This window comes from Asterias amurensis, chromosome 9, assembly GCF_032118995.1.
Source record: "Asterias amurensis chromosome 9, ASM3211899v1".
NCBI lineage: Eukaryota > Metazoa > Echinodermata > Asteroidea > Forcipulatida > Asteriidae > Asterias > Asterias amurensis.
In genome coordinates, this window is record NC_092656.1 from 6137968 (window position 1) to 6160041 (window position 22074).

Consider the following 22074-nt stretch of genomic DNA (forward strand, 5'->3'; position numbering starts at 1 on the left):
CGAACTTGCATAGTTCCCCGATATAATATAATATATTGCAACCCCTATAGATAGATACAATGTTTTTCACACACACGTTATTTTCATGAGGTTATGTTGCATGAATAACTGGAACACAATTATCGTTCCGGTCATGAAGTTCATCAATAAATTTTCGTCAAAGTAAAAAAAGTCAACCTTTCTTAAAGTGTTTCACTAAACAAACAAGGCGGACAAACCGACGCAAATGAGAATATAAAGTCCCATGGATGACACAAAAACAGCACCGTGATGCGGGGAAGACGCGCCGTTGCTTCCCCCTCCTCTCCCTGATTGCCTGACGCTCCCACCTTTTGTTCCCGTGGTCTTCTCGGTGCTGGATTGCTCCTCTCCGGGTTTGTAGGACTCTAAAGTCACCATGTTCATGCAGAGGTTGGACCATTGACACCACCTCCCTTCGTCGCCATCGCGACATCCAGTACATCCCCATAGACTCTGTGCATGGCGTAACAACAGAAGGGCATCCACTTTGCGTTGGCAGTCCTTACTGCATCCTCCCGTACACGCATTGGTGGTGGTCTCCAGAAGGACCATGCAGTCGCGGTCTTCCTGGCAGTGCAAGTTTGCTCGGTCGCAGGGTATTTTCCCACCCTCGAGGATGGTTGGGGTGGTGCTGGTCTGCTGTGTTGTTGTTACTACTGTCACGGCAGCAAGGTTCCGGAGCGTGGAGCAAACTCCGAGACGCTCCCGGTCCGTTATGCATTGGTCCTCCGGGTAGAATTCTAACTCGCCAAGATCGGAACAATCGCAAGTGAAGAATGTCGTAAAATTTTCCAGGATCTGTCGGACTCTGTCGTCGCATTCTTCCGAGCACTCGTCGGTTTTTCCCTCTTGGAGATCCTTGCAAAATATCTGCTTCTCGATCATCACAGTCCAAATCTTCTGTGTTGTTGGAAAATCCAAGTTTCGCGCGTCCTGTTTACAACCAGACAGAACGACTGGCATCATCCACGAGGCAAGAATATGACCCGTCAAAATAAGCGTGTACACCGGTATCTCCATTGTGTTTTCACGCTGTACGCTGAACTCCGAGAGCTTTATAACCGTTGTATCAGTTGTGATGGAGACTCAGAATCTATCCAGCACTTGAACTCCTTTATTTAAAAATGAAGTTTGAGCACAAAATAATCGTCGAAACAATAAGTCTATAACATTCAGTATTTATATCAATCCCAGCACTGAATACCAGTGCGTTGTCGTGACTCGCCACTACTTGTGCGATCCATAGCTGCTTGGCTTCATTGCTTGCAAACCTGCTGGTCGAGAGCAGCTTAGTGATCAATCACACACCCACGTAGCTACCACAAACCAGCGCATAATGGACAGAAGAAAGAAACGTGACCACAGCGTGTGCCGTCTCTCTCCACTCTCTCGTCCGCCTTTACCGCACGACGTCGCCACGGCTATGGCTTTTACCTCCGTCGTCCGTGCTCCGTGCTCGGTGCTCGATGGACACATCTAATGATCCTTGCGTCTCTTTTTGGTGTTCATCATTCTCACGGCAGTATGCTTTAGTTTGATGCCATGCGCAGTGATGCAACTTCGATCTCTCTCCCAGTTTTCCCCCGTGCGCGGTATAATACAATCAGCACCACTGTTAATAGTGTTTAGGTGTTGTATTAGCTTGCACAAGGAGTATAGATCGTGGGGCATTTTTTTCTATACTGGCTATTGCATCGCACTCAATCTGTGTTCGTGCAGTTCTCTCAATACTTTGTGCATTAATGACTGTAATTATTGGTTATTGAGCCATTGCTGAAACAAGCGACTGTTATAACATAATATAATATGATATGAAGAAGGTCCGGTTTGGATCGAAAGCTTAGGCCATCTACCCTACTCATTATATGATATTAGATACATTAAAGCACCGCCTTTGTTTTATCTAAAGGCCGCTTCATACAGGGCAATTTGTACAGGCAATTTAGGGGCAACATAGTGCATTGCATGCAAAAAAAGAACTCTCGGTTGAACAGTAGACATTTCAGGTACACATTGTTATTGTCCCTAGTAAATTATCAATGCTACAGTATTTAAAAAATTAGTAAAGTAATTTCACGAAATATTGTTTGTCTCAGTGGGGACGAAAATTACTCTAACGGGTATGCAACGGATTTACGCGACTCTCCTGAAAACAATGCTCTGTGGTTTTCAGTTTTTTTCCCTAAAAAAACTTGACAACTAAAGCTGAAACGTCTATGTACGGGTAAATCACATTTTTTCCCCATCTTCATTCACAGTGAGTAGGGATTCATGTCATGGCCCAAAACTAGGATAATATGCAAAAGGTATCAAAACCATTCAAAAGAAGGTGACGCCCTGGGCTGTCTGGAAGGATTAATGTGATCATTTCACCCCCTAGTGTAAATGTTGATGGTTGCTAAATAGAGGTAGTGAAAGTAAATACATTTTCTGAGCGGTGAAGTACTTTCATTGTGTTTGGATTTCCGGTGAATTTTTATTATGTAACTTTAATCCATATCAGATACCCATGTGTGCTTACGGATTTTAATTTAGAAAAGAAGATCTAAACGTTTATTGATTGTAATCGATAAGCTGTCGTTGACTGCCACCATCAATCATTGCCTGGTCTCATTTGATATCGATTATGCACGATCAATCGATACATGCCCCGTGATCAACACAGAGAAAACGATTTCCGTAAACACTGGAAGGATCAGTGGGTATTGTTGAGGGATTTAGTTTTTGTCACCCTCCTTTTTTTGGAAGGGGGTGGGGATGATTCACCCCCACGCACTGTGAGTGTGTGCCCCCTTCTGGGCACTGAGCTTTTAAAGGCAGTGGACACTATTGGTAATTAATCAAAATAATTATTAGCATAAAAACGTACTTGGTGACGAGTAATGGAGAGAGGTTGATAGTATAATACATCGTGAAAAAACAGCTCCCTCTGAAGTGACGTAGTTTTTGAGAAACAAGTATTTTTCCACGAATTTTATTTCGAGACCTCAGATTTAGAATTTGAGGTCTTGAAATCAACCATCTAAAAGCACACAACTTCGTATGATAAGTGTTTTTTTTTCTTCTTTCATTATTATTTCCCAACTTCGAGCTCAAATTTTCACAGGTTTGTTATTTTATGCATATGTTGAGATACACCAAGTGAGAGGACTGGTCTTTGACAATTACCAATAGTGTCCAGTGTCTTTAACCATTGTCCGCCAGTTAATGTTCTTTCACTACTACAACCAGTTCACCACTGTGAGTTCACCAGTGAAGAAAACTGCGTAATATTTTTCTCTCTCACTATCCGTTGTCTCATTTCCTGGTGGCATTTTGTCAGCTGCAGAGTTTTACCATGGGCCACTAAGCCTTTTTGAGGAATGGCGGACGTGATATGGGAGTGTACTGTTTGGTTTGGTTGTACACAGTTTACCCAAACTGTACAGTGTTGTAGCATTGTGTCCGCCATATCTCAAAAAGCTTTAGCATACCTTAGACGAGTTAACAGGCCTCCCTCCAACATAATATGCATACATACCTCAGACAGTTTCGCTATTCCTATTGGTGGAGAGCGCGTCACGTGGGGGTGTTTAAACGGTTGATAATGACCAGCTAGCCGGAGTTGATTATATAACCGATTGTCTTCGGATATTTTTGTGTGGGTTACAACCTCGTTCCCATGGGTGATCGATCTTGCCGTGCCATTTTGGCACATGGATACGACAACGCATATGCCTACTACTACTACTCTGCGCACGAATGCATATCCGAAAACTGTCTCAGTCATACAAATGTGAGACACGTACAGAGCTCAAGAACGTCGGATAACGGATAAGTCTTACAGTTGTTTTCTTTCTTATACGCCTTTTAACCAAAAAGGTATTTTGAATGGACTGCCGTTCACTCGTCCTTCGGATCATGCCGGTTTTAAACAGCAGTTTAAGAACTCGTCGCTACTCTTTTATTACCTAAATATCTATATAGGCCCGAATGGAAAAAGTCGGCTTCGGGGCAATAATTCATCATATTGACCGTCATATGAGACCTATCGATTGCAAGAATTGAATGTCATATCGTTGAGACAATATTTTTCTATATTTTGGTTGGCCCCACAATGTAGGTTCGGGCAATTTGTTCTTGGCCCGAATTCACAGACTGTGTTGGCCCGAATTCACAGACCGTGTTCTCAACACAGCGCCCGTACCTTATGCGTGTATGCGATGTCCAGCGTGTGGTACGAAAACAAAAATTGCCGCCCGAACCGTCGGCTGCAGTGTTAGACAGGGCGCCCTCAACATCTTTCAGCTGGATATTATTCTCTTACTTTCGTCTTGTTGAATTAGGGTGGCCTTATCAGAGAACTGCTCTCTTTGCTGGGGGCCTCGAAGTTTCTTGTCATGCATCAGGGTCCACAAATTTCAATAAAAATAAATTTAAATTGAGAACTGTTGTTATAATTCAAGAATCAACGAATGGTCATGGTCATACTAATCAATACGGTTGAAAAATTTCTACATAATTCTGTAAGGTTTATAACGTTGAGGGCGCGTTTGATGATAAAGGGGACTGCAAAGTCAATCTAGTCATCCTGACTCCGTTGTTTAATCACGTTTTCCATTATTTTAAAAGAAGCGCGCGTAAGATTGCTGATGTCTCCTCAGTACACATCCTTCTTTTTTCTCTTTTTTTCAACAGTCGATCGCGCAGAGGTCACATTTTGTTAATTTTAGTCAAATTTAGAGCCTTTTAATTACTCGAAAGTCACAAGGCACATAACAATAATGTCTGAAAGAATTTACTGGTAATATTATTCCGAACACTCGGCTCCAAGTTTGGCTCAGGCTAGCTTAGCCCTCCGTTGTTTTGTCAAAGTTGCGCTTGCTTTGCGTATACCATGGAGGAAATCCTCCATAGAGGAAATCCTCCATGCGTATACGCACTCATGGCTTCAGACGAGAGAACTGAGCCTGAAGCCTAATCCATAGCCGAAGCCGTGGATTCGAAAAGGACAGGCAAGGTGACGAACTCGTAAAGTAGGAAAGGCAACGACTTGATAAGGTTGAGTGGCTTCAGACCAAGCTCGGCAGCACCGGCACGTTAATCCGGAAGTCGCGTGTTCAAATCCCATTATAGGACGTTGTTCTTTGTTGAAAACAGAACTAGTTCAATGCAACTTCTAACGGGCTTGTGACATTTGGTGCTGGAAATTTGGAATGGCGTACCCGGCTTTCTACAGTGTTTCATTGCGTTAATGGACGCAATTGGGGAACACTGTGTCTCTTCCACATCGGAAAAGCCTCGGGCGCTAGTTTGTGCGAATTAGGAGGGGCTCACAATGGAGTTACGTCTTATACTTACGGACCGATTACTAATGTTTCCGTCGCAACTTCAAGAAGCTAAGACGCGTCCATAGCCATGCACAGCACGAACTTTAATTTACCGCCATCTTTAAGGCACTTTGCTCCCTGGATGGTGTTTACGTTAACATTGGTGACTCAGCAGGATCCTTATAAGTGAGGACGCTAAGCCAGGGGGGTGCTTGATTGTTTGCGGAGTGCAGATCTGATGCAAAAGTGTACGTTGGACGGTGTTAATTTCACACAGGAAAATCCAGTGCTTTTGGTGAGTGAAACTACACGTTGTCTATAACTTGAGAGTCACATTGTGTATTTTGGTTTGCAACATTATGAAGAATGGTCCTCCACGTTAAAATATAATAATCTTGTCAGAATCAGGGATATGTGCCGTGCGAAACTTGTGAATGCACAACATAGCATTGCGCTCGCTTTGAACAAAAACAGCCTAGTCTTCGTCTAGGGGTTTTCTTTCAAAATGAACTAAAAACGGTCACTTAGCTGATTATGTTTTTGTACTGTTCTTTGTTTCCGAATCTCAATATTAAAAATACTTTTGACACCCCCTCCCCTTCTCATCTACATGAATTACAATGTTCACTGACACACTTTTATCCCTCTACCGGTAGGATCTGTTTGGGAACTATAGAGGGCGCTACAATTGAAGTACAGGACGTTGAATTCTATGATATGGGGGGCGGTGAATAAATCAATTCAATTCAATTCAGTTCAACGAACATTTGTTTCCACAAAGGGTAATCACTTAATAAGAAAACAAAACAATAGATACAATAAACTAATACCCACTAATGGAGGCATTACCCAGGAAGCCGAAGCTTATAAACAGAATGCCTTAAACATAAAAAAAAATAGACGTAAGTAAACAATAAAGAACAAGCAAAACAAAATACAAAATACAAAACAAAACAAAACAAAACAATGAAAACAAAAACAGACAAATAAACGGAGTGGACATAAACTGTAGTAGACATCAGACTGACTTATGCAACATTACGACACGGTCAATAAAAGAGGTACCAAGCAAAATACAGCACATTTAAACCAAGACAAAATACAAATGTACTTGTAAATTCTTCCATATACTGGGAGATAAGATGGTTTTGAAAGCGGTTTTAAATCGGCCAACAGAGGACTTTGATTTTATAGACTGCATGAGTCCATAACTTTAGTGGGGACGTGTGGGATAAATCCTTATATGTTCCAATTCAAACAAAATTTGTTCGTCAGTCGTAGTGTATTGTTGCTTTTAATATGGGGGTGATATTGAACCCAAATATAATTCAAATTTTGAACCCAAAACTAACTCAAACTTTTTGTTGCGATATTTCCTAACTGTGAGAGAGGTTTTCCTTTCCTCTACTTTAGGACGCCATCCTCAAAAGTTGTTTTCTGATTTATTTTAATTTTAAGGATTCCATTTTTTGAGTTGAATTAGAAAGAACAAAAATTCCCTCGACAGTGGCAAGTTTGGTGAACATAAAAACATAAACATATAGACCTATATCGTCAGGGAGGAAAAAGGTGTGTGGGGTGGGGGGGGGGGGGGGGGGGTATGTTCTGTGAAACTACTGTGAAGTGTGCACATCTGTAGTAATAAATGAAATATAAATTCAGTGACAATTTTAAAAATAATTTCTTTAAAATTTTATATTATTCGCAGCACCTATGACTGATGTAACTACCATAAGACGTTTGCAAAGTACATAAAACTCTAAGTGTGCTGCATTCAACTGGCAACATAGAGACGCTTGGTGGCGGCAGACAAAAGGTAAACCTCCATTGTCTATACACACTAATCTGATTACTTTTCTATACCAATTGAATTCACCACATAAAGTCTACGGCTATGTAAAACTCTGTAGAGTCACGAATTGTTAGCATTATTGTATTTCTATAATTATACCAAATAGGTATGTGAGAAATGGCTCCCTCTGAAGTAATTTCTCACTCAAATTGTAAAAGACTTCAGGCCAGCCTTGTATGTGGCATCTGAAAGCACACATTGTGCAAAGGGTGTTTTATCTTTCATTCTTCTCTTGCATTTTGTTATTTTATGCATATGTTGGGATATAATACACCAAGTGAAAACACACATGTACTATTAAGTGTCAAGTGCCCTTAAAAAAAACTCGCCAGAGGCATTATGTTTTTTTCCACTGAAGTGGACTGACGTGTAACCTCTCTTCAAGACAAACAATGTCTTTAAACGACTTTATTCTTCTGTATATTTAAAAGTAATAAGAAAAAAATGCTAAATAATGTTATCAATATATCTATCCTCCATGACATCCCCCGCTGGTATATTAGGGGAAATCTGAGAAATGATTTTATTTATTTATCTTGAAACAACAAAAATACACAAAAATTCTGCTTGGTAAAGACATTATCAAAACAATGAATACTTTTTTTTTACAAAAAAAAAGAGTTAAGGTCTCACATTTTACAAACAAAGCCCCTAAATTACTATTTCGTTATTGGCACTAAATATCTAAAAATTCAGACTTTCTTGGTTAATATACTAGAAAATCCAAAAACACGCCGCTGTCTTTCCACCGGACACGACCGTGAATCGTGACGTCTTCGGTGAAGAATATACGTCATTTTTGTGTAAATTACATTTAAAAAAATAAGCAGAAAATAGGAGCTTTAAGGCCCCTTTTCGCTGCTTGCTAACCGCTTTGAGCAAAAGGCGAGGCTATGAAATGAACTTTTTGCCAGGTGTGCCCGTTAAGCACATAATCGGCAGTTATTTTCAGAGTACAGAGCTAATAGCCTCAGATGGTGTTAATGCGCTCTTCATTGCAATTATACTTATTATCACTTTATAATTTTATTTGATCATTAACCCACGTTTCATTTCACGGTAAGTGAGTTTGGCTCCACAGGTGTTTTTTTTTTATAGATAATAACCAAACAAAAGGGACACGTTGCTTTGGATCGGGCGATATGGTCTGTGAAAAGCGTTTGAAACCGTTTTTTTTCTTTCTGAAACGCATATGGTTAGAAAGATGTTTTAAAAGTAGAATATAACGGTCCACACACAAAAAGCCTCCAAATTGCACGGTTTTCCTTGTATACGTCGCTAACTAGCATACACGCCGAGTTTGAGAGTAAAAATTTTGACTTCACAAAATGGCCGATCGTGTTGGTTCGCAAAAACAAAAGGAAAACCACGCAATTTCGAGGCATATTTGTGTAGATCAATATTCTACTTTAAAAACATCTTTCTTGCCATTATGCATTTTACCATAACAAACGGTTTCAAACTCGCCCGATCCAAAGCAACATGCCCCTTAAATGACAAAACATAATGTAGATTATTACACGGACATTTGCATTTTATGCAACCACATCGACATGCAGTCTGGGACTGCTTTTCACAAACGTCTAACAAAACTTTGAAAAATAATGACATAATTTTTAATCTTTTCAACTGTTGAACAGTTTCGTTACACATTATAAAGCCTACATTTTAATATTACGGTCCGTTTTAGGAAACAAATACTATGATTTTGTTTGTAAATATATATATTTATTATCACATTCTCCGTTGTTCAATCCAGCAAATGTAGTAAAAAGAGAAACCAAAGTATTCGGTGTATTGTAAATAAGTCAACAAATCATGGCCAATAAATTGTCAAATGTTGTTATCCACTTATGTAACCATTACAACACTTTGAACATTTCCACGTGTTATCTTATAGTATTTTATCATTCCAAAACCTTTCAATTATTACAATCAAAATTTGCACATTTACTTTTCAGTTACAATAAAATAAATTTAACAATAAATACATATGAACATTCTTCTCTGGCATGCACCTGTATTTACATCTATTCTCTTCAATCTTCACTGGCTTCAAGCTGAATTCATAAACTCATAATAATCAAATAATGTAACGGCCCATTTTCATGGGCTTGCTTCCTCAGGAATGTGTTTATGCAAAACACATTTCAGGGAAAGCAGAACGTGGGAACAAGACACGCTAGGTGGCAGCAGACTTACAAGGTAAATCCATAAATGGTGCGTTCGATTAGCTTCCCTGGGTCGACCCCGGCGTGCTCATCCGGGTGGAGGTTTTTTTATCAAGGACAAACGTAGGCAGATAATTACCCACGATGTTCCTGGGGGAAAAAACACCCACCCGTCTCGTGGTTATGTCACCCATATACATGGTTTATGACCGCATGCTCTAGGAGTGCGTTTTGGTGACCCCAACCAGAAACATTGGTTATCGGGTGAGCGTTTTCGCGTGCTCGGTTGAGCGCGGTGACGATGCTGTTAAGCCCATAGATATGGAATAGAATAACATCTATGGTTCAGACCAACCGGTAACCGACTTGTTGAGTTGGTTTGAGTCGCCACAACGCACTCTAGTATAGTAGGCGCGCATTGGGCGTAGAATGAGGTGCATGCTGGTCTAGCAAGCGATCAAATCAACGAGCTAGGTAGACCAGCAGTACCATATTCAATAGTTAGCGCTTGCGCAAAGTGTATTTTCGAACAGGTCAATGAACATTTTTTAGCTGATAAGTCTACTTCCATCTAGCGTTTCAAAGTCCCCCATCCTAGGACGAGCAGTGCCAACGTCCCTTATCTTCCGCCTGAACCAAAATCTTAGCGGTCTCGGATGGGGATCATTCTGGATGCAGCCTCACAACTAAGAAAAACTCTTCCTATTATTATTATAATTTCTAGTTCATTCTTAAACTACTTTAAAACACCTCTCAAAGTCACATTAGGCAATTCGCTAACAAATGCACATTAATCGAAGGCATATCGAGGAGTATGCTTTAGTGTTCTTCAGTTTTGTCTTGTGCCCCCCTTCTTCTGCGTCTTTATCAATAATGTAAATACATGTAGTCGTCAATGAATGAACTACCGAGAGTGCCATATAGCAAGGGTCCCTTGACCCTTGCTAAGTTTTATCAGGGTTGTTCAACTTTACAAAATGTACCTCTTGTGGAAGGACAACAATTTGAGTACCGTCCAAGGTCTCTTGTAAAATCTTGTCAAACAATTTCTAAATTTTACAACCTTGCTAAAAATTAACCAAGGGACCACTGTTAATTGCTGTCGTGTGAATAGCGCTTACGCGTCACATACGAAAACAAGAAGTCAACACAATGTGGCAACTTGAAACACTTTGTGGACATGTGTAGGTAATATATTGGTGGTTTTTGAACAGTGTTGAAAAATAATGGTCTATTCCGAAGTGCACAGAACAAAGGAAAGTCCTCAGAGTGAGTGTGCGATGAAATTATATAAATCTGTGATTATAATATAACAATCTTTATAATACAAGCATTTGATTTAAGGCACTGGACACGTTTGGTAAATTACCAATAAAAAAATCGTTACATCGTGAAAACTTACTTGGTAGCAAGCAATAGTATAAAACAATGTGAGAAATGGTTCCCTCTGAACTAACGTAGCTTTTGAGAAAGAGGTAATTGCAGGCCTTGTACTTTAGGCTTCTGCGAGCATACAAATTTGAACAAAAAGGGTGTTTTCTTTCATTTATACTATTGCAACTACAACGACCAATCGAGTCCAAACTCTCACAGATTTGTTGTTGTGTGCACATGTTGGGTTACACCAAGTGGGAATAATGGTCTTTAACAATTACCAAACGTGTCCACACAAGAATACTAACTGCAACCAAAATTATATAAATAATATGCAAACTAGGTTTACCAAATAGTTTACAGTAAGCAGCAATCAAAATGACACACAACATTGTATTAAATTAAAATATTGTAATTAGTTGTACAAAACGGTCCGAGCGCACATACCGTGCATTAGTGTTTGATTATTGACAATTCGACTGTGCTTTAGTGTTTGATAATTGACCAGTCAACTGAGCATTAGTGTTTAATTATTGACCAGTCGACTGAGCATTAGTGCTTGATTGACCATTCAACCGTCCAATGAACAAACACTAATGCCCAGTCTTTGGTTTTTTATCCCGTCACAGGTTGTATAGTTTTTGTTTATAAAACAGACTTGTACAGTACTTTTGTTAGAATAGTAGCAATAACATTTATGCTTAATCGATGCTTATATTCATCAGAAGCTCATCCCAGTTATTATGTAACTCATCCAGGGGTACCATTTTACAGCTGGTGACACCTCGTTCTCTTAAGTCGTCTTTTAATGACTCCTGTTCATTACGAGTCATATAGCGATTCAGAATATTGCACTGCTGGAGTGCTTTGCAAACCGTCGCCACCTCGACCCCCGGGAAGAGGGTCTGAACGAGTAAGTGCGTTGGTATGAACGGGACCTCAGATCTAAGGACGCATGGGAAATACATCTCTCGGTAGTGCACGCTACTGTGGGGAGGAGTTTGCAGCCTACGGCTATTAATAGGAGGAGGCTCCTTTGGGATAGAGGTTGTCACCCTGTAGATCTCGTGTATTTTACCACCTTCTTTACGGAGCCGGCGAAACCCATCCTCGGTGGGGATTTGAAAAATGGGGGCAGAGTTTGTGGGGTCCGTGACTATAGACTCGCTTCCAACATCCTCACTAAGCTTCTCATTTCTGTAAGCACTGTACTTTATGTGCAACTTATTAGCCTCAGTATATAGTCTGGTGTTCCTTTGGAACTTTTTGCTGGTCGGGTATGTAGAAAAAGCTTCTGGATGACGAACACGAACGGTGGCACCGGGTAGTTTTGTTTGAGCGGGTGACGGGCAGGTTTTAGCATCATTATGTGGCGTTGCTCGTGTCTCGCGAAAGGGGGTGTTTAAGTCTCTGTTCGAGTTAATTGGGCGACTGTCAAGCTTGGCTGCTCGGCCGTGTGGCTCAGCGCTTACAGTGCTGGTGTCTGTCTCAGCATGATTGATAACCAGTATGCCGGGTGAACGGCACGCACCGGACTGTGGCATGGACGGCTTCTCGTTATCTGTTTCTATCACAAGAGGCGAGCTCCAGGGTAGTTCTTCGCGTCTCGGCGATGGCAATCTAGACATGCGAATGGATTCAGAAACCAGTTCATCGATGCATAAGCAGCCCTCTTTTAGTGCGAGACAGAGGGGAACTGTTTGACTCTTTGGGTTGGATTCCGGTTTCGGTGGAAACTGTCCTGGATCTTGCGACAACTTGTTCCTGGCTTGTTTCTTACCGAGATGGTCAACAGTGTATGGTTTTGACCCACCTCTGTCCAAATCATTTGAGGTATTGTTTTGACCGTTGCTGCTAGACCCTTGGGCAAGGGTATCGGATTGTACTTTTGTGTCGGAAGATTGATGTAAGATGCCTTCAACCTTTTTCCTAAAGTTTGCCAAGAAGCGATTCCTTACATCAAGAAGCTGCTGGGATTGTTCCCCGGAGGTGTTCCGTTTCGGGATTTCTTTGGTGACCTTGTGCTGATGTAGCGCTCTGGAGGGGCAGAGATCCGGACTGTGCCGGTCGGCACAGGAACACATACTAGATACGGGTGAATCAATTGGTGTACTAAATGGTTCTGTTTTAATCCTTACACCGTTTACTTGTGTGTCACTGTTACCTTTCCGTTTCTTCAAGGATAGATCGAGAGCTTGGTCGCACCTTCCTGACACGGACACTGGGCAAGTCGTCTTAAGCCTGTCGATACAGTTGACACCTTCCGTAGCTTTTGCCTTCTTGACCATCAATTCGGTTTCGTTCGCAGTGTTTGACAAACGCTTTCGTGGGTTCTGATTTCTGGGTTCTGTGCGTGGGGGAGAGGTCGTTCTTGGACCAGGTAAACAGTGACCTTCAGCAGAGCGAGCAATGCTGGTGGTTGCGTAAGGTCCCTGGTAATGGTACATCGAGATTCGATGTTCCTCTCTAACCAATACTTCATCATCTGTAGGCAGTTCAGATGAAGTCCTACCGTACACAAACTGTCTGTTCTTTTTGGACTGAGTCTCTGTTGGCGAGGACGTGCATTCAACACCACTGTCATGTGAGTCCACGCTTCTTGTTTCTTTCCTCGTATCTGTTGTTTGCCTAATGCAGCTCCTTGCAGTCGGTGAAACTTTCATGCTGTACGCTTGACAATTCTGAGACTCTTTCTGATTGTTATGTTGTCCCTGCTGCACTTCAACAGCCAAGCTACGCACATCAACAATCTTAGGCATTCCATCATATCGATTCAAGTCCACAAAGGCAGCTTTTTGTGTGTGCTCGGGTGACTTTGGAAACCGCCTCTCCGGAGCACGCATTCCACCGTAGTGATTAAAGTCCGAGAAGGCTGTTCTTTGCGTGTGCTCGGGTGACTTAAGACATCGTCGTTCCGGAGCAACCTGATGCTGCCTGCGACTCGGTTTGTTCATTCCGGAGTTTGGATGGTGATTCTTAAAAGCCTCCGGCTTGACTGGTTGCATGTCTGGGTACCGGTAGAGGTCCGCCGGTGGTCTGGGCTGACCGTTGTACCACATTGGGATAGGCCTACTATTGGTCCTTATTGTAGGACCGGGCAGGGCGTTAGGGTAGTTTAATGCGCCCTCTTGGTACTTGTACTTCTCTCTCAACATCTCGACTCTTGTTATCATTCCCCGGAGACGGTTTATCTCCACGTCGAGTGAATTAACAGGCGAAGTTGACACGGACGGTCTTGTGAAGGCACTGTGATGATACCCTCCGTATTGCTGATCAGGACAACCTCTTTGCTGTGCGGAGCTATTTGGGAACATGGAATTCCCTGCTGATTTCCCCGGGAATTCTTGAAACGGACTGAAGTGTTGGGGAACACTCTGATTGTGTGAGTAAGGAATGCTTTGAGTAAGTTCTTTCAACGGTGGTGGCAGGCCGATCCCACCTGGCCAATGCTGGGGGCGTTTGTCAAGGACCATCGGATTGCCGGTTACGACACGTTGCTGCTGCATCTCTCGTATCGTTGTTTTCTGTACTGCTGTCGACCAGTTCATAGTGGGGTCCGAGAAGGCACTCGTAGATACCAAAGAGCGCCTGGAATAATTGGCTGCTCCGGGGTTCATTGTACTATTATTATTGGCTGCAAATTGTTGTAGTTTGTGAACTGCCGATACCGAAGACTGATACTGGTATGGTGCTCTGGTGTTATACATGATCGGCTGCATTGGTGGTGCTTCTGGGTTGAAAGGATGTGTTTCTGGCGATGCCTCTTGTACACAAGGGTGTAAATCTCTATCGGACATTACACGCTCGTGGCTGTTCATATCCAAACCGACCACTCTGGCACACCCTTCCTCACTGACTTCGGGAGCTGATTGTCTGCTCTAACAATAAGCACCCACTCCTTAACACCACGCCTGCATTTATATGCATCGATGAGGGTATCTACTTTCTGCTGTGTCACCATGTGTTATAATAACAATGCGATAGTGCATTCAATGTTCAGTCTGTCCATCAAGTGCATTGACTGATGCCAGGTTCGATGTCCACCTGGAGTTTTATCAAGGCAAGAGCATACACGACATCACTTTGAATCAACACGGTATCTAAGATAGGGTAAGGGCATGGTTGACTCAGGTTGCCTGTTCACACGGGAACATCATGATTGAAGGTGAGAGAATCCCACGAGATTATTTCAGCATTATCATCAGTCTGAAAGTACAAACAGAAAAAAAAACACATGGATCTTTAAAAATCATTGTTGAATTGTTTGGTTTATCTCAAGGGTACCGAACTTTGTTGGACAACCGTTCAGAAAGTTCACGAAATACGCGACAGTGTACACATTGACCTTTGTGCAAAACAGAAAGAATACAAATGAAGAACTAGATCTTTGAAACTAGTGTCAAATCATTTGGGTCATCTGAAGTGTAAACAAGCAGTTCAAAAAGTTCGCGAAAGATTGTAAAATGACCTTTGTGCAAAACAAAAAGGACAAGGTATTTGATATCTTTGTAAATCGTCTGGTTAATCTGAAGTGTAACAAACATTGCTGGTCACCAACTAAGAAAGTTCACGTAACTCACGAAAGTTTCACTATTGACATTTGTGCAACAGAAAGATTACATTTAAAGGTAGTGGACAGCTTTGGTAATTGTCAAAGACTAGCCTTCACACTTGGTGTATCTCAACATATGCATAAAATAACAAACCTGTGAAAATTTTAGCTCAATCGGTCGTCAAAGTTGCAAGATAATAATGAAAGAAAAACCACCCTCGTCATACGATGTTGTGTGCTTTCTGATGCTTGATTTCAAGACCTCAAATTCTAAATCTGAGGTCTCGAAATCAAATTGGTGGAAAATGACTTCTTTCTCGAAAACTACGTCACTTCAGAGGGAGCTGTTTCTCACAATGTTTTATACTATCAACCTCTCCCCATTACTGGTAATCAAGAAAGGTTTTATGATGATAATTATTTTGAGTAATTAGCAAAAGTGTCCACTGCCTTTAGAACTTTGAAGTAATTGTCAAATCGATGAAAAATTCCATCAAAGCTTGTTTAGTATCCGGACGAGGGTTCATATGAAGGGTACCGCACATTGCTGGTCACCCAATCAGAAAGTTCACGAGTGACCTCTGCCCAATTTCATAGAGCTGCTAAGCACAAACATTTGCTTAGCATGAAATTTCTTCCTTGATAAAACCAGACGATTACCAACCAAATTTCCACGTGATTTTCAGGGTAAGCAAACAAAGGCTGAATACCAGTAACAAGTAATATGCAAAAATGGAAATTTGGTTGGCAATCCTGTTTTTATCAAGGAAGGAATTTCATGCTAAGCAAATTTTTGTGCTTAGCTGCTCTATGAAATTTGGCCCTGGATGCGCACAATACGCGTCTATACCCTGTCTGCCATTTTAGGAGTCAATCGTACATTTTGCCTCCCAAAATGGCGGACAGGATGGGCGTGGAAAGGTAGAGTGTGTGTTGTAAAATTAGTTGTAGTTGACGGACCAGTTTTGTTTTCTTCTTCTTCCAGCCTTGGTTTTACAATGATTCGAATAAGATGGATGCACCGTGATAAACGAGAAGTGTGAATATCGTAATAATGTGCTCTTTCGTTTGAACCTTTTTTCTAGTTTAAGTATAACGGTCTCCACTCTTAGGCCTATATGATGTCATTATTGAAAAGAAAGGGAAAAAAAACACACACTAAAAAACGGATCACTGAATGTCATCACATCAAAACAAAACTAGCATTTTGTGTAGAATAAATTATTTCGTTGTTCTCTATAGTCACACTATTATAATCTTCATGCATAAAAGGCGTCATTTTAGTAAAAATTTACACAGAAACACAGTCACAGCTCAAATTGACATCAAGATACATTACTCTAAATTTGCAATATTCTTCCGCGTCGCCATTTTGCGTTCCTTTAAGTACGGCAAACTTTTTTAATAAATACGACATTTGTCCCAAATTTGTTTTAAATTGCCGCACTTTTAACCGCATTTTAACATCACATAATTGCAGAATGTAATGATCAGAACATTATTACAGCCTTCAGTTGTCAGGAAACGTACTATGAAAATAGAGATGTTGACAATTTTGACTCTGGCCCTTACGTTCTCATGTCCAATATAACCTGAGATTTGAATTGTATAACACGCCTCGTGAAACATACCTTGAAAGGTCTTGATACCTCTTGTAGATCAAGTTTCTCGCAATGGTATGAATCCCTACTCACTGTGAATCAAAACAAATTTACCTGTAGAGGTATCAGCTTCATAAGTATTTAAGTTTTTCAGGAAAAGGGGGAAAATCACAGAGCTTTTAAAGGCAAGGGACACTAATGGTAATTACTCAAAATAATTATTAGCAAAAAACCTTTCTTGGTAACGACTAATGGGGAGAAGTTGATAGTATAAAACATTGTGAGAAACGGCTCCCTCTGAAGTAATGTATTTTTCGAGAAAGAAGCAATTTTCCACGATTTCGATTTCGAGACCTCAGCTTTAGAATTTGAAATTCTAATTTTTGGGGCATAGAACTGATTTTGACAATTACATGTATACACATTACTTCAAGTGAAAAGTTTCGCAAAACGATTTGTACTATCGAAAGCTGCTGAAGGCTACTAAACGAAAGTTTGTATTGCCATTCATTTTTAAAGACACTGGACACTATTGGTAATTGTCAAAGACCAGTCTCCTCACTTGGTGTATCTCAACATATGCATAAAATAACAAACCTGTGAAAATTTGAGCTCAATCGGTCGTCGAAGTTGCGAGATTATAATGAATGAAAAAAAAACGCCATTGTCACAAGTTGTGTGCTTTCAGATGCTTGATTTCGAGATCTCAAGTTCTAAATCTGAGGTCTCGAAATCAAATTCGTGGAAAAGTACTCCTTTTATCGAAAACTACGTTACATCAGAGGGAGCCGTTTCTCACCATGTTTTAGACTATCAACCTCTCCCCGTTACTCGTTACCGAGTAAGGTTTTATGCTAATAAAGGTTTTATGCTAGTAATTATTTTGAGCAATTACCAATAGTGTCTTCTGCTGTTAAGAGTGATTACCAGACGTATATGACTTTCCTTCGATCCTCTATAACGGTATTTGGGTATGGTGATTGATACATAGGGCACCGTTTTGTACGACATGTCACGAACATTCCATTGTTGATAACCAAACCGCACTTGTTGGCAATCTGTATGACCGCCCGTATAAGCAAAACAATCAAACGTTCAACAGATGTTGGGACCAAGTTCAAAATTTCTATACATACTTTCAATTAAATAAATAAATATACCTCGCATCAGTGGTTGCTTTGTTCAACAAAATTAACAATATTTTGTGTGAATAATGTTTTAAAATGTTACACACTTTGTCCATCTGTTTTAAGTGTAGCATTCATATGGAACCGTTGCGTCAAGTTATCATTATTCTGCCAACATGCGTTTCATCCCAAACGTTTTCAAACGCTGTTTATAGACAAACTCGCCCGATCCAAGTCATTATAATTTGTTGGACAATCGAATGGGGTAATTCAATAGTTTGCCAAGCATGTTTAATTTAGTCAGAAATTTATGTTAAATTTTCAAATTCTTCTTTACACTGTATTTATTTTTGATGAAACCTTCCCATGTGTCAGACCTTCCTCTATATTTTGCACGGACTCACTAGTCTGGTGACATCGTATATTCTGTAGGTTTATTATTTAATTTCAATACCTGCTTCATTAAATATCAACTTGAAATTAATAGACCTCTTAATTGTAAATTACAGTCAATACGACCTTCACATTCAATTTAGACTTTCAAAATGGAATACGTGTTGAAGTATATGGTTTTATGACTGGTGAATAAAAGACTTATATGCCGCTTGCAAATAAAGGTAATAACGAGCTTGAATTAATAATTGGCAATTAGCAATGGAACAGTGGCGCTAATAGTGTCCTTAAATGCACTCGACACGCTTAGTAATTGTCAATGACTTGTGTTCTCATTTGGTGTATCCCAACAAATGCACGAATAAACAACTGTGGAAATTTTGACTAAATTGGTCGTTGGAGTTGCAAGAGAATATGCCTTAAAAAGACTCCAGGCCTGAAATCTTTGAACATTTGAGAAAGAAATTTCATTTTTCTCAAAACTCTTAATGAAGAGAAACAATAGCTGAAGACCCCCTACAAAAGCACATTCTTTAATATTTCGATTTCGTATAAAAGTTTTGTAGAAAAAAATCCTTGACAAACTGTTTCCCATAGTTTGTCAGTAAAACGTGACTACTGTATTGGAAGAGCCTTCAACAATTATGTATTGTATAGTAATTTTTGAAAGCTAGGATGTAATACTCTTAATTATTTAAACGATGTGGATATCTTATACACATGTGTGCATTCTTGCTCAAGAAGAAGATAGAGCATACTGCTCGAAACGTCGAGTTAAATTTTCAGAACCACCCCAATTTATTTAGAAATATCATAACATGGTGCTACCGCAAACCTTTATAAATCGTATTTGCACTGAAAACTTATTCTAAATAGAAAATAGAGTGTGCCGGCCAAAGGGAGACGTATTAAAACAGTATCAGCAATTCAGTTGTGAACCCAGAGCCCGCTCTGTGTGTGTTATTCTAAGAGACTTACACTGGCTACCTATTCACTCTCGCATTTCATTAAAAATATTGTTGTTAGCATATGAATGTTTTTATGATTTTGCGCCTCCTTATTTGACCGAGCTGTTAACATTGTACACACCTTGTAGAAATCTTCGTTCTAATAAGAAAAAGTTGTTTGTTATTCCATCAGTGATGACCAAATCATATGGTGAACGCAGCTTCGTTCACACTGCCTCAACCTTATGGAACAATCTCCCGGAACACATAAAAAACATTGACTCCATTGTTAAGTTTAAGATTGCTTTAAAGACGCACTTATTTAACATTTAATTCATCCATTTTGTTTGTTACCCAGTACATCTTGTCTTTGTATTCTGTTGTGTTTTTCTCAAGAGCGCTTAGGGACATGTTTTATTACTATGTGTTATGCGCTATATAAGAATGGTTAATTATTTATTATTTATTATTATTAATATTAAACCATGCAAAGGAGAAGGTTGTTATATATTTCCAAACCTTACCTTTATTCAAGGCTAGTGAAACCACCCTCTACATTCTCGGAGGGCCCAACTAAAAGCTAACAGGCGACACTGAAGTCTAAGAATAAACCCGTGGTTGAGGCAATGCATATTCGTCTTTGGTTTCTTCAAGCAACGGACGAAGCTCTGTATATATTCAACATAAGTGCCACGGAAAATCGATGCCCAATCCTTTTTACTAAAAGGGCGGCTTAAAATTTTGGGAACCCTCCCCTACTGACAATAGAGCTTCCAGCCATCATCAATTAATGATACATACGCACTTATGTATTATGGTGTTCACCTACGGGACGCAACACGTTGCCAACATTGGATTTGTGTTGAACCGAACAAGAAATGGCTCCATCGTTTACATGTACTGACATTAGCACTTTATATTGTGTGATGGTTTTTCATTTGGCATAGAGCACATGGGGATCAGGTTGGCTCAACGGTTTCTTTCAAAGCCTTTCACCTTTGTTCGAATATATTTTTTTTTAAATGGCGCCCACGAGTACCCTTTTCAACTCATGCGGTTCATGTGCGGGCGGTTTTTTACGCAGACACCTTAACATTTATCTATGGGGATGCGCGGTTTATATGCCGGGCGGTTTATAATCCCATATTTACGGTATTCGTTCTCCAACAACAGATAACGCTCGAGCTCCCACCTTGCCTCTTTACTTCGGCATTCTGTCCAAACTTACTCACCTGTGAAAATGCTTTACTAAACCTGCATTAGTTATTAATTCCTACCTCCATGGTTTACTACGCACATGATGGCTATTTAGCGGTTTTATCGTGCAATTTGGTTTCTTGTAAAATAAATATATAGCTATATAAGCCATGTGTACTAGATTTTGTCGCGTTCAGTCCTTGCCTTGAATAATGAGCATATTATTAAGTTGGATTTGAAACTTTGCATGGTGGAGCCTAACGGTAAACCATACTCCCTGGTATAACCATGAAGGAAGTAATGGAGGTAGATAGAGCATGGAGGTAGATAGAGCAAGGACAATTCTCTATGGTGTAACTCAGAGAGCTTTGCGGTAACACCATGTGGTTATCTCTAATTGTAAGTGAATAAATGTTGGTTTTGAAAAAGAACCAGTTTGATTTGCTCTATTGAGCCGTTAACTTCCGGTTCTTTTCAGAATCAACAGTACTCAAACAGATATGAAGTATTCACATGGTGGCCATCCGCTACTTTTAGAAACTATGAAGGCAACGGGGAGCCTTATAGTTTCTAGAAGTAGCCATCCGCACGCCTCTCTTTTGTGTAGATCATAAACGAACACGCAACGGCAGACGTGGCCGCCATTAGCGCGATTTCACGCATGAACAGCATATACAGTGCAACACGCAACCAGTAGTTAAGTCGGGCGCGGTAGTAACACACAGGATCTTAAAATGGCAACAGTACGTTACATTAATTATCAACAAATTGTAAACACGGTAAACACATATACTTACGGATCGTATGACCTATAGGCCTACCGGTTTACACAATTCCGTTAAAATTTCCATAAAACTACTGGTCCTCAATCAAGCCGTATATACGCCATTGCTGTGTACGACGGTACTTTTCTCTATGGTACTTTACGTGGTTTATGGTTTATGCAACCCGGACGGATACGTCACGCTTTGTGGGTCCCCAATAATATAGAGGACAACATCCTTTGAAGCCTACACAATGCACCAAGCATGGTAATGGTGCAGGCGAGGGTATCCCCCAATAATGTTCCCCAACCACTATTTTTGTCTTGAATAGAAAAAAAAAAACCTTAGCATTCCTCAAGCACACACAACGAAGACAAAATAGAGTTGTGTATTTGCCACACCCAAACCACATCAAGCACCGTTTGTTACCCTGTTTATGAAATGGAAAACCAACAGTAAACCAACAACCACTTCGCGCTCTACTGGTTAAACCACGGCGCCTCTGGCCCAGTGCTGTACGTGACCAATTTCACGAAGTGCCAGAAACGTTAACATGTACATTGGTAGGAAAACTCAACTTGTCTTTCTTGTCGTCGTTTTTTATTCAGTCACAGGTATCAAAATCAACCGCATTTTCTTTATTAGACTGAGTTTATTACTCGAGTTGATGAACGGCACAAACGCTAAGAATTTTGAAACACGTGTTCACGAGGTGCCCAAAATGGGGCACTTCGGGAGTAGGCGACTTCGTTCAAGGTTCAAGGTT

At 40.4% G+C, this 22074-nt stretch overlaps 1 protein-coding gene across 4 annotated transcripts in view; it reads right to left on the bottom strand.

Moving 5' to 3' along the window:
* Window positions 1-7754: 7754 nt before the first annotated feature.
* LOC139942203 (uncharacterized) overlaps window positions 7755-22074 on the bottom strand; it is a 33548-nt gene continuing 19228 nt past the window's right edge. For 2 of the 4 annotated variants that reach the window (XM_071938977.1, XM_071938976.1), the window contains exon 2: window positions 7755-14933. In XM_071938977.1, the coding sequence (XP_071795078.1) occupies window positions 11429-14545 (3117 nt within the window). In that variant the 5' untranslated portion in view covers window positions 14546-14933 and the 3' untranslated portion in view covers window positions 7755-11428. Of the gene's footprint in view, window positions 14934-19871; window positions 19928-21341; window positions 21439-22074 lie in introns of those variants that run through there. The other 2 variants (XM_071938974.1, XM_071938975.1) reach the window with 2 other exon arrangements.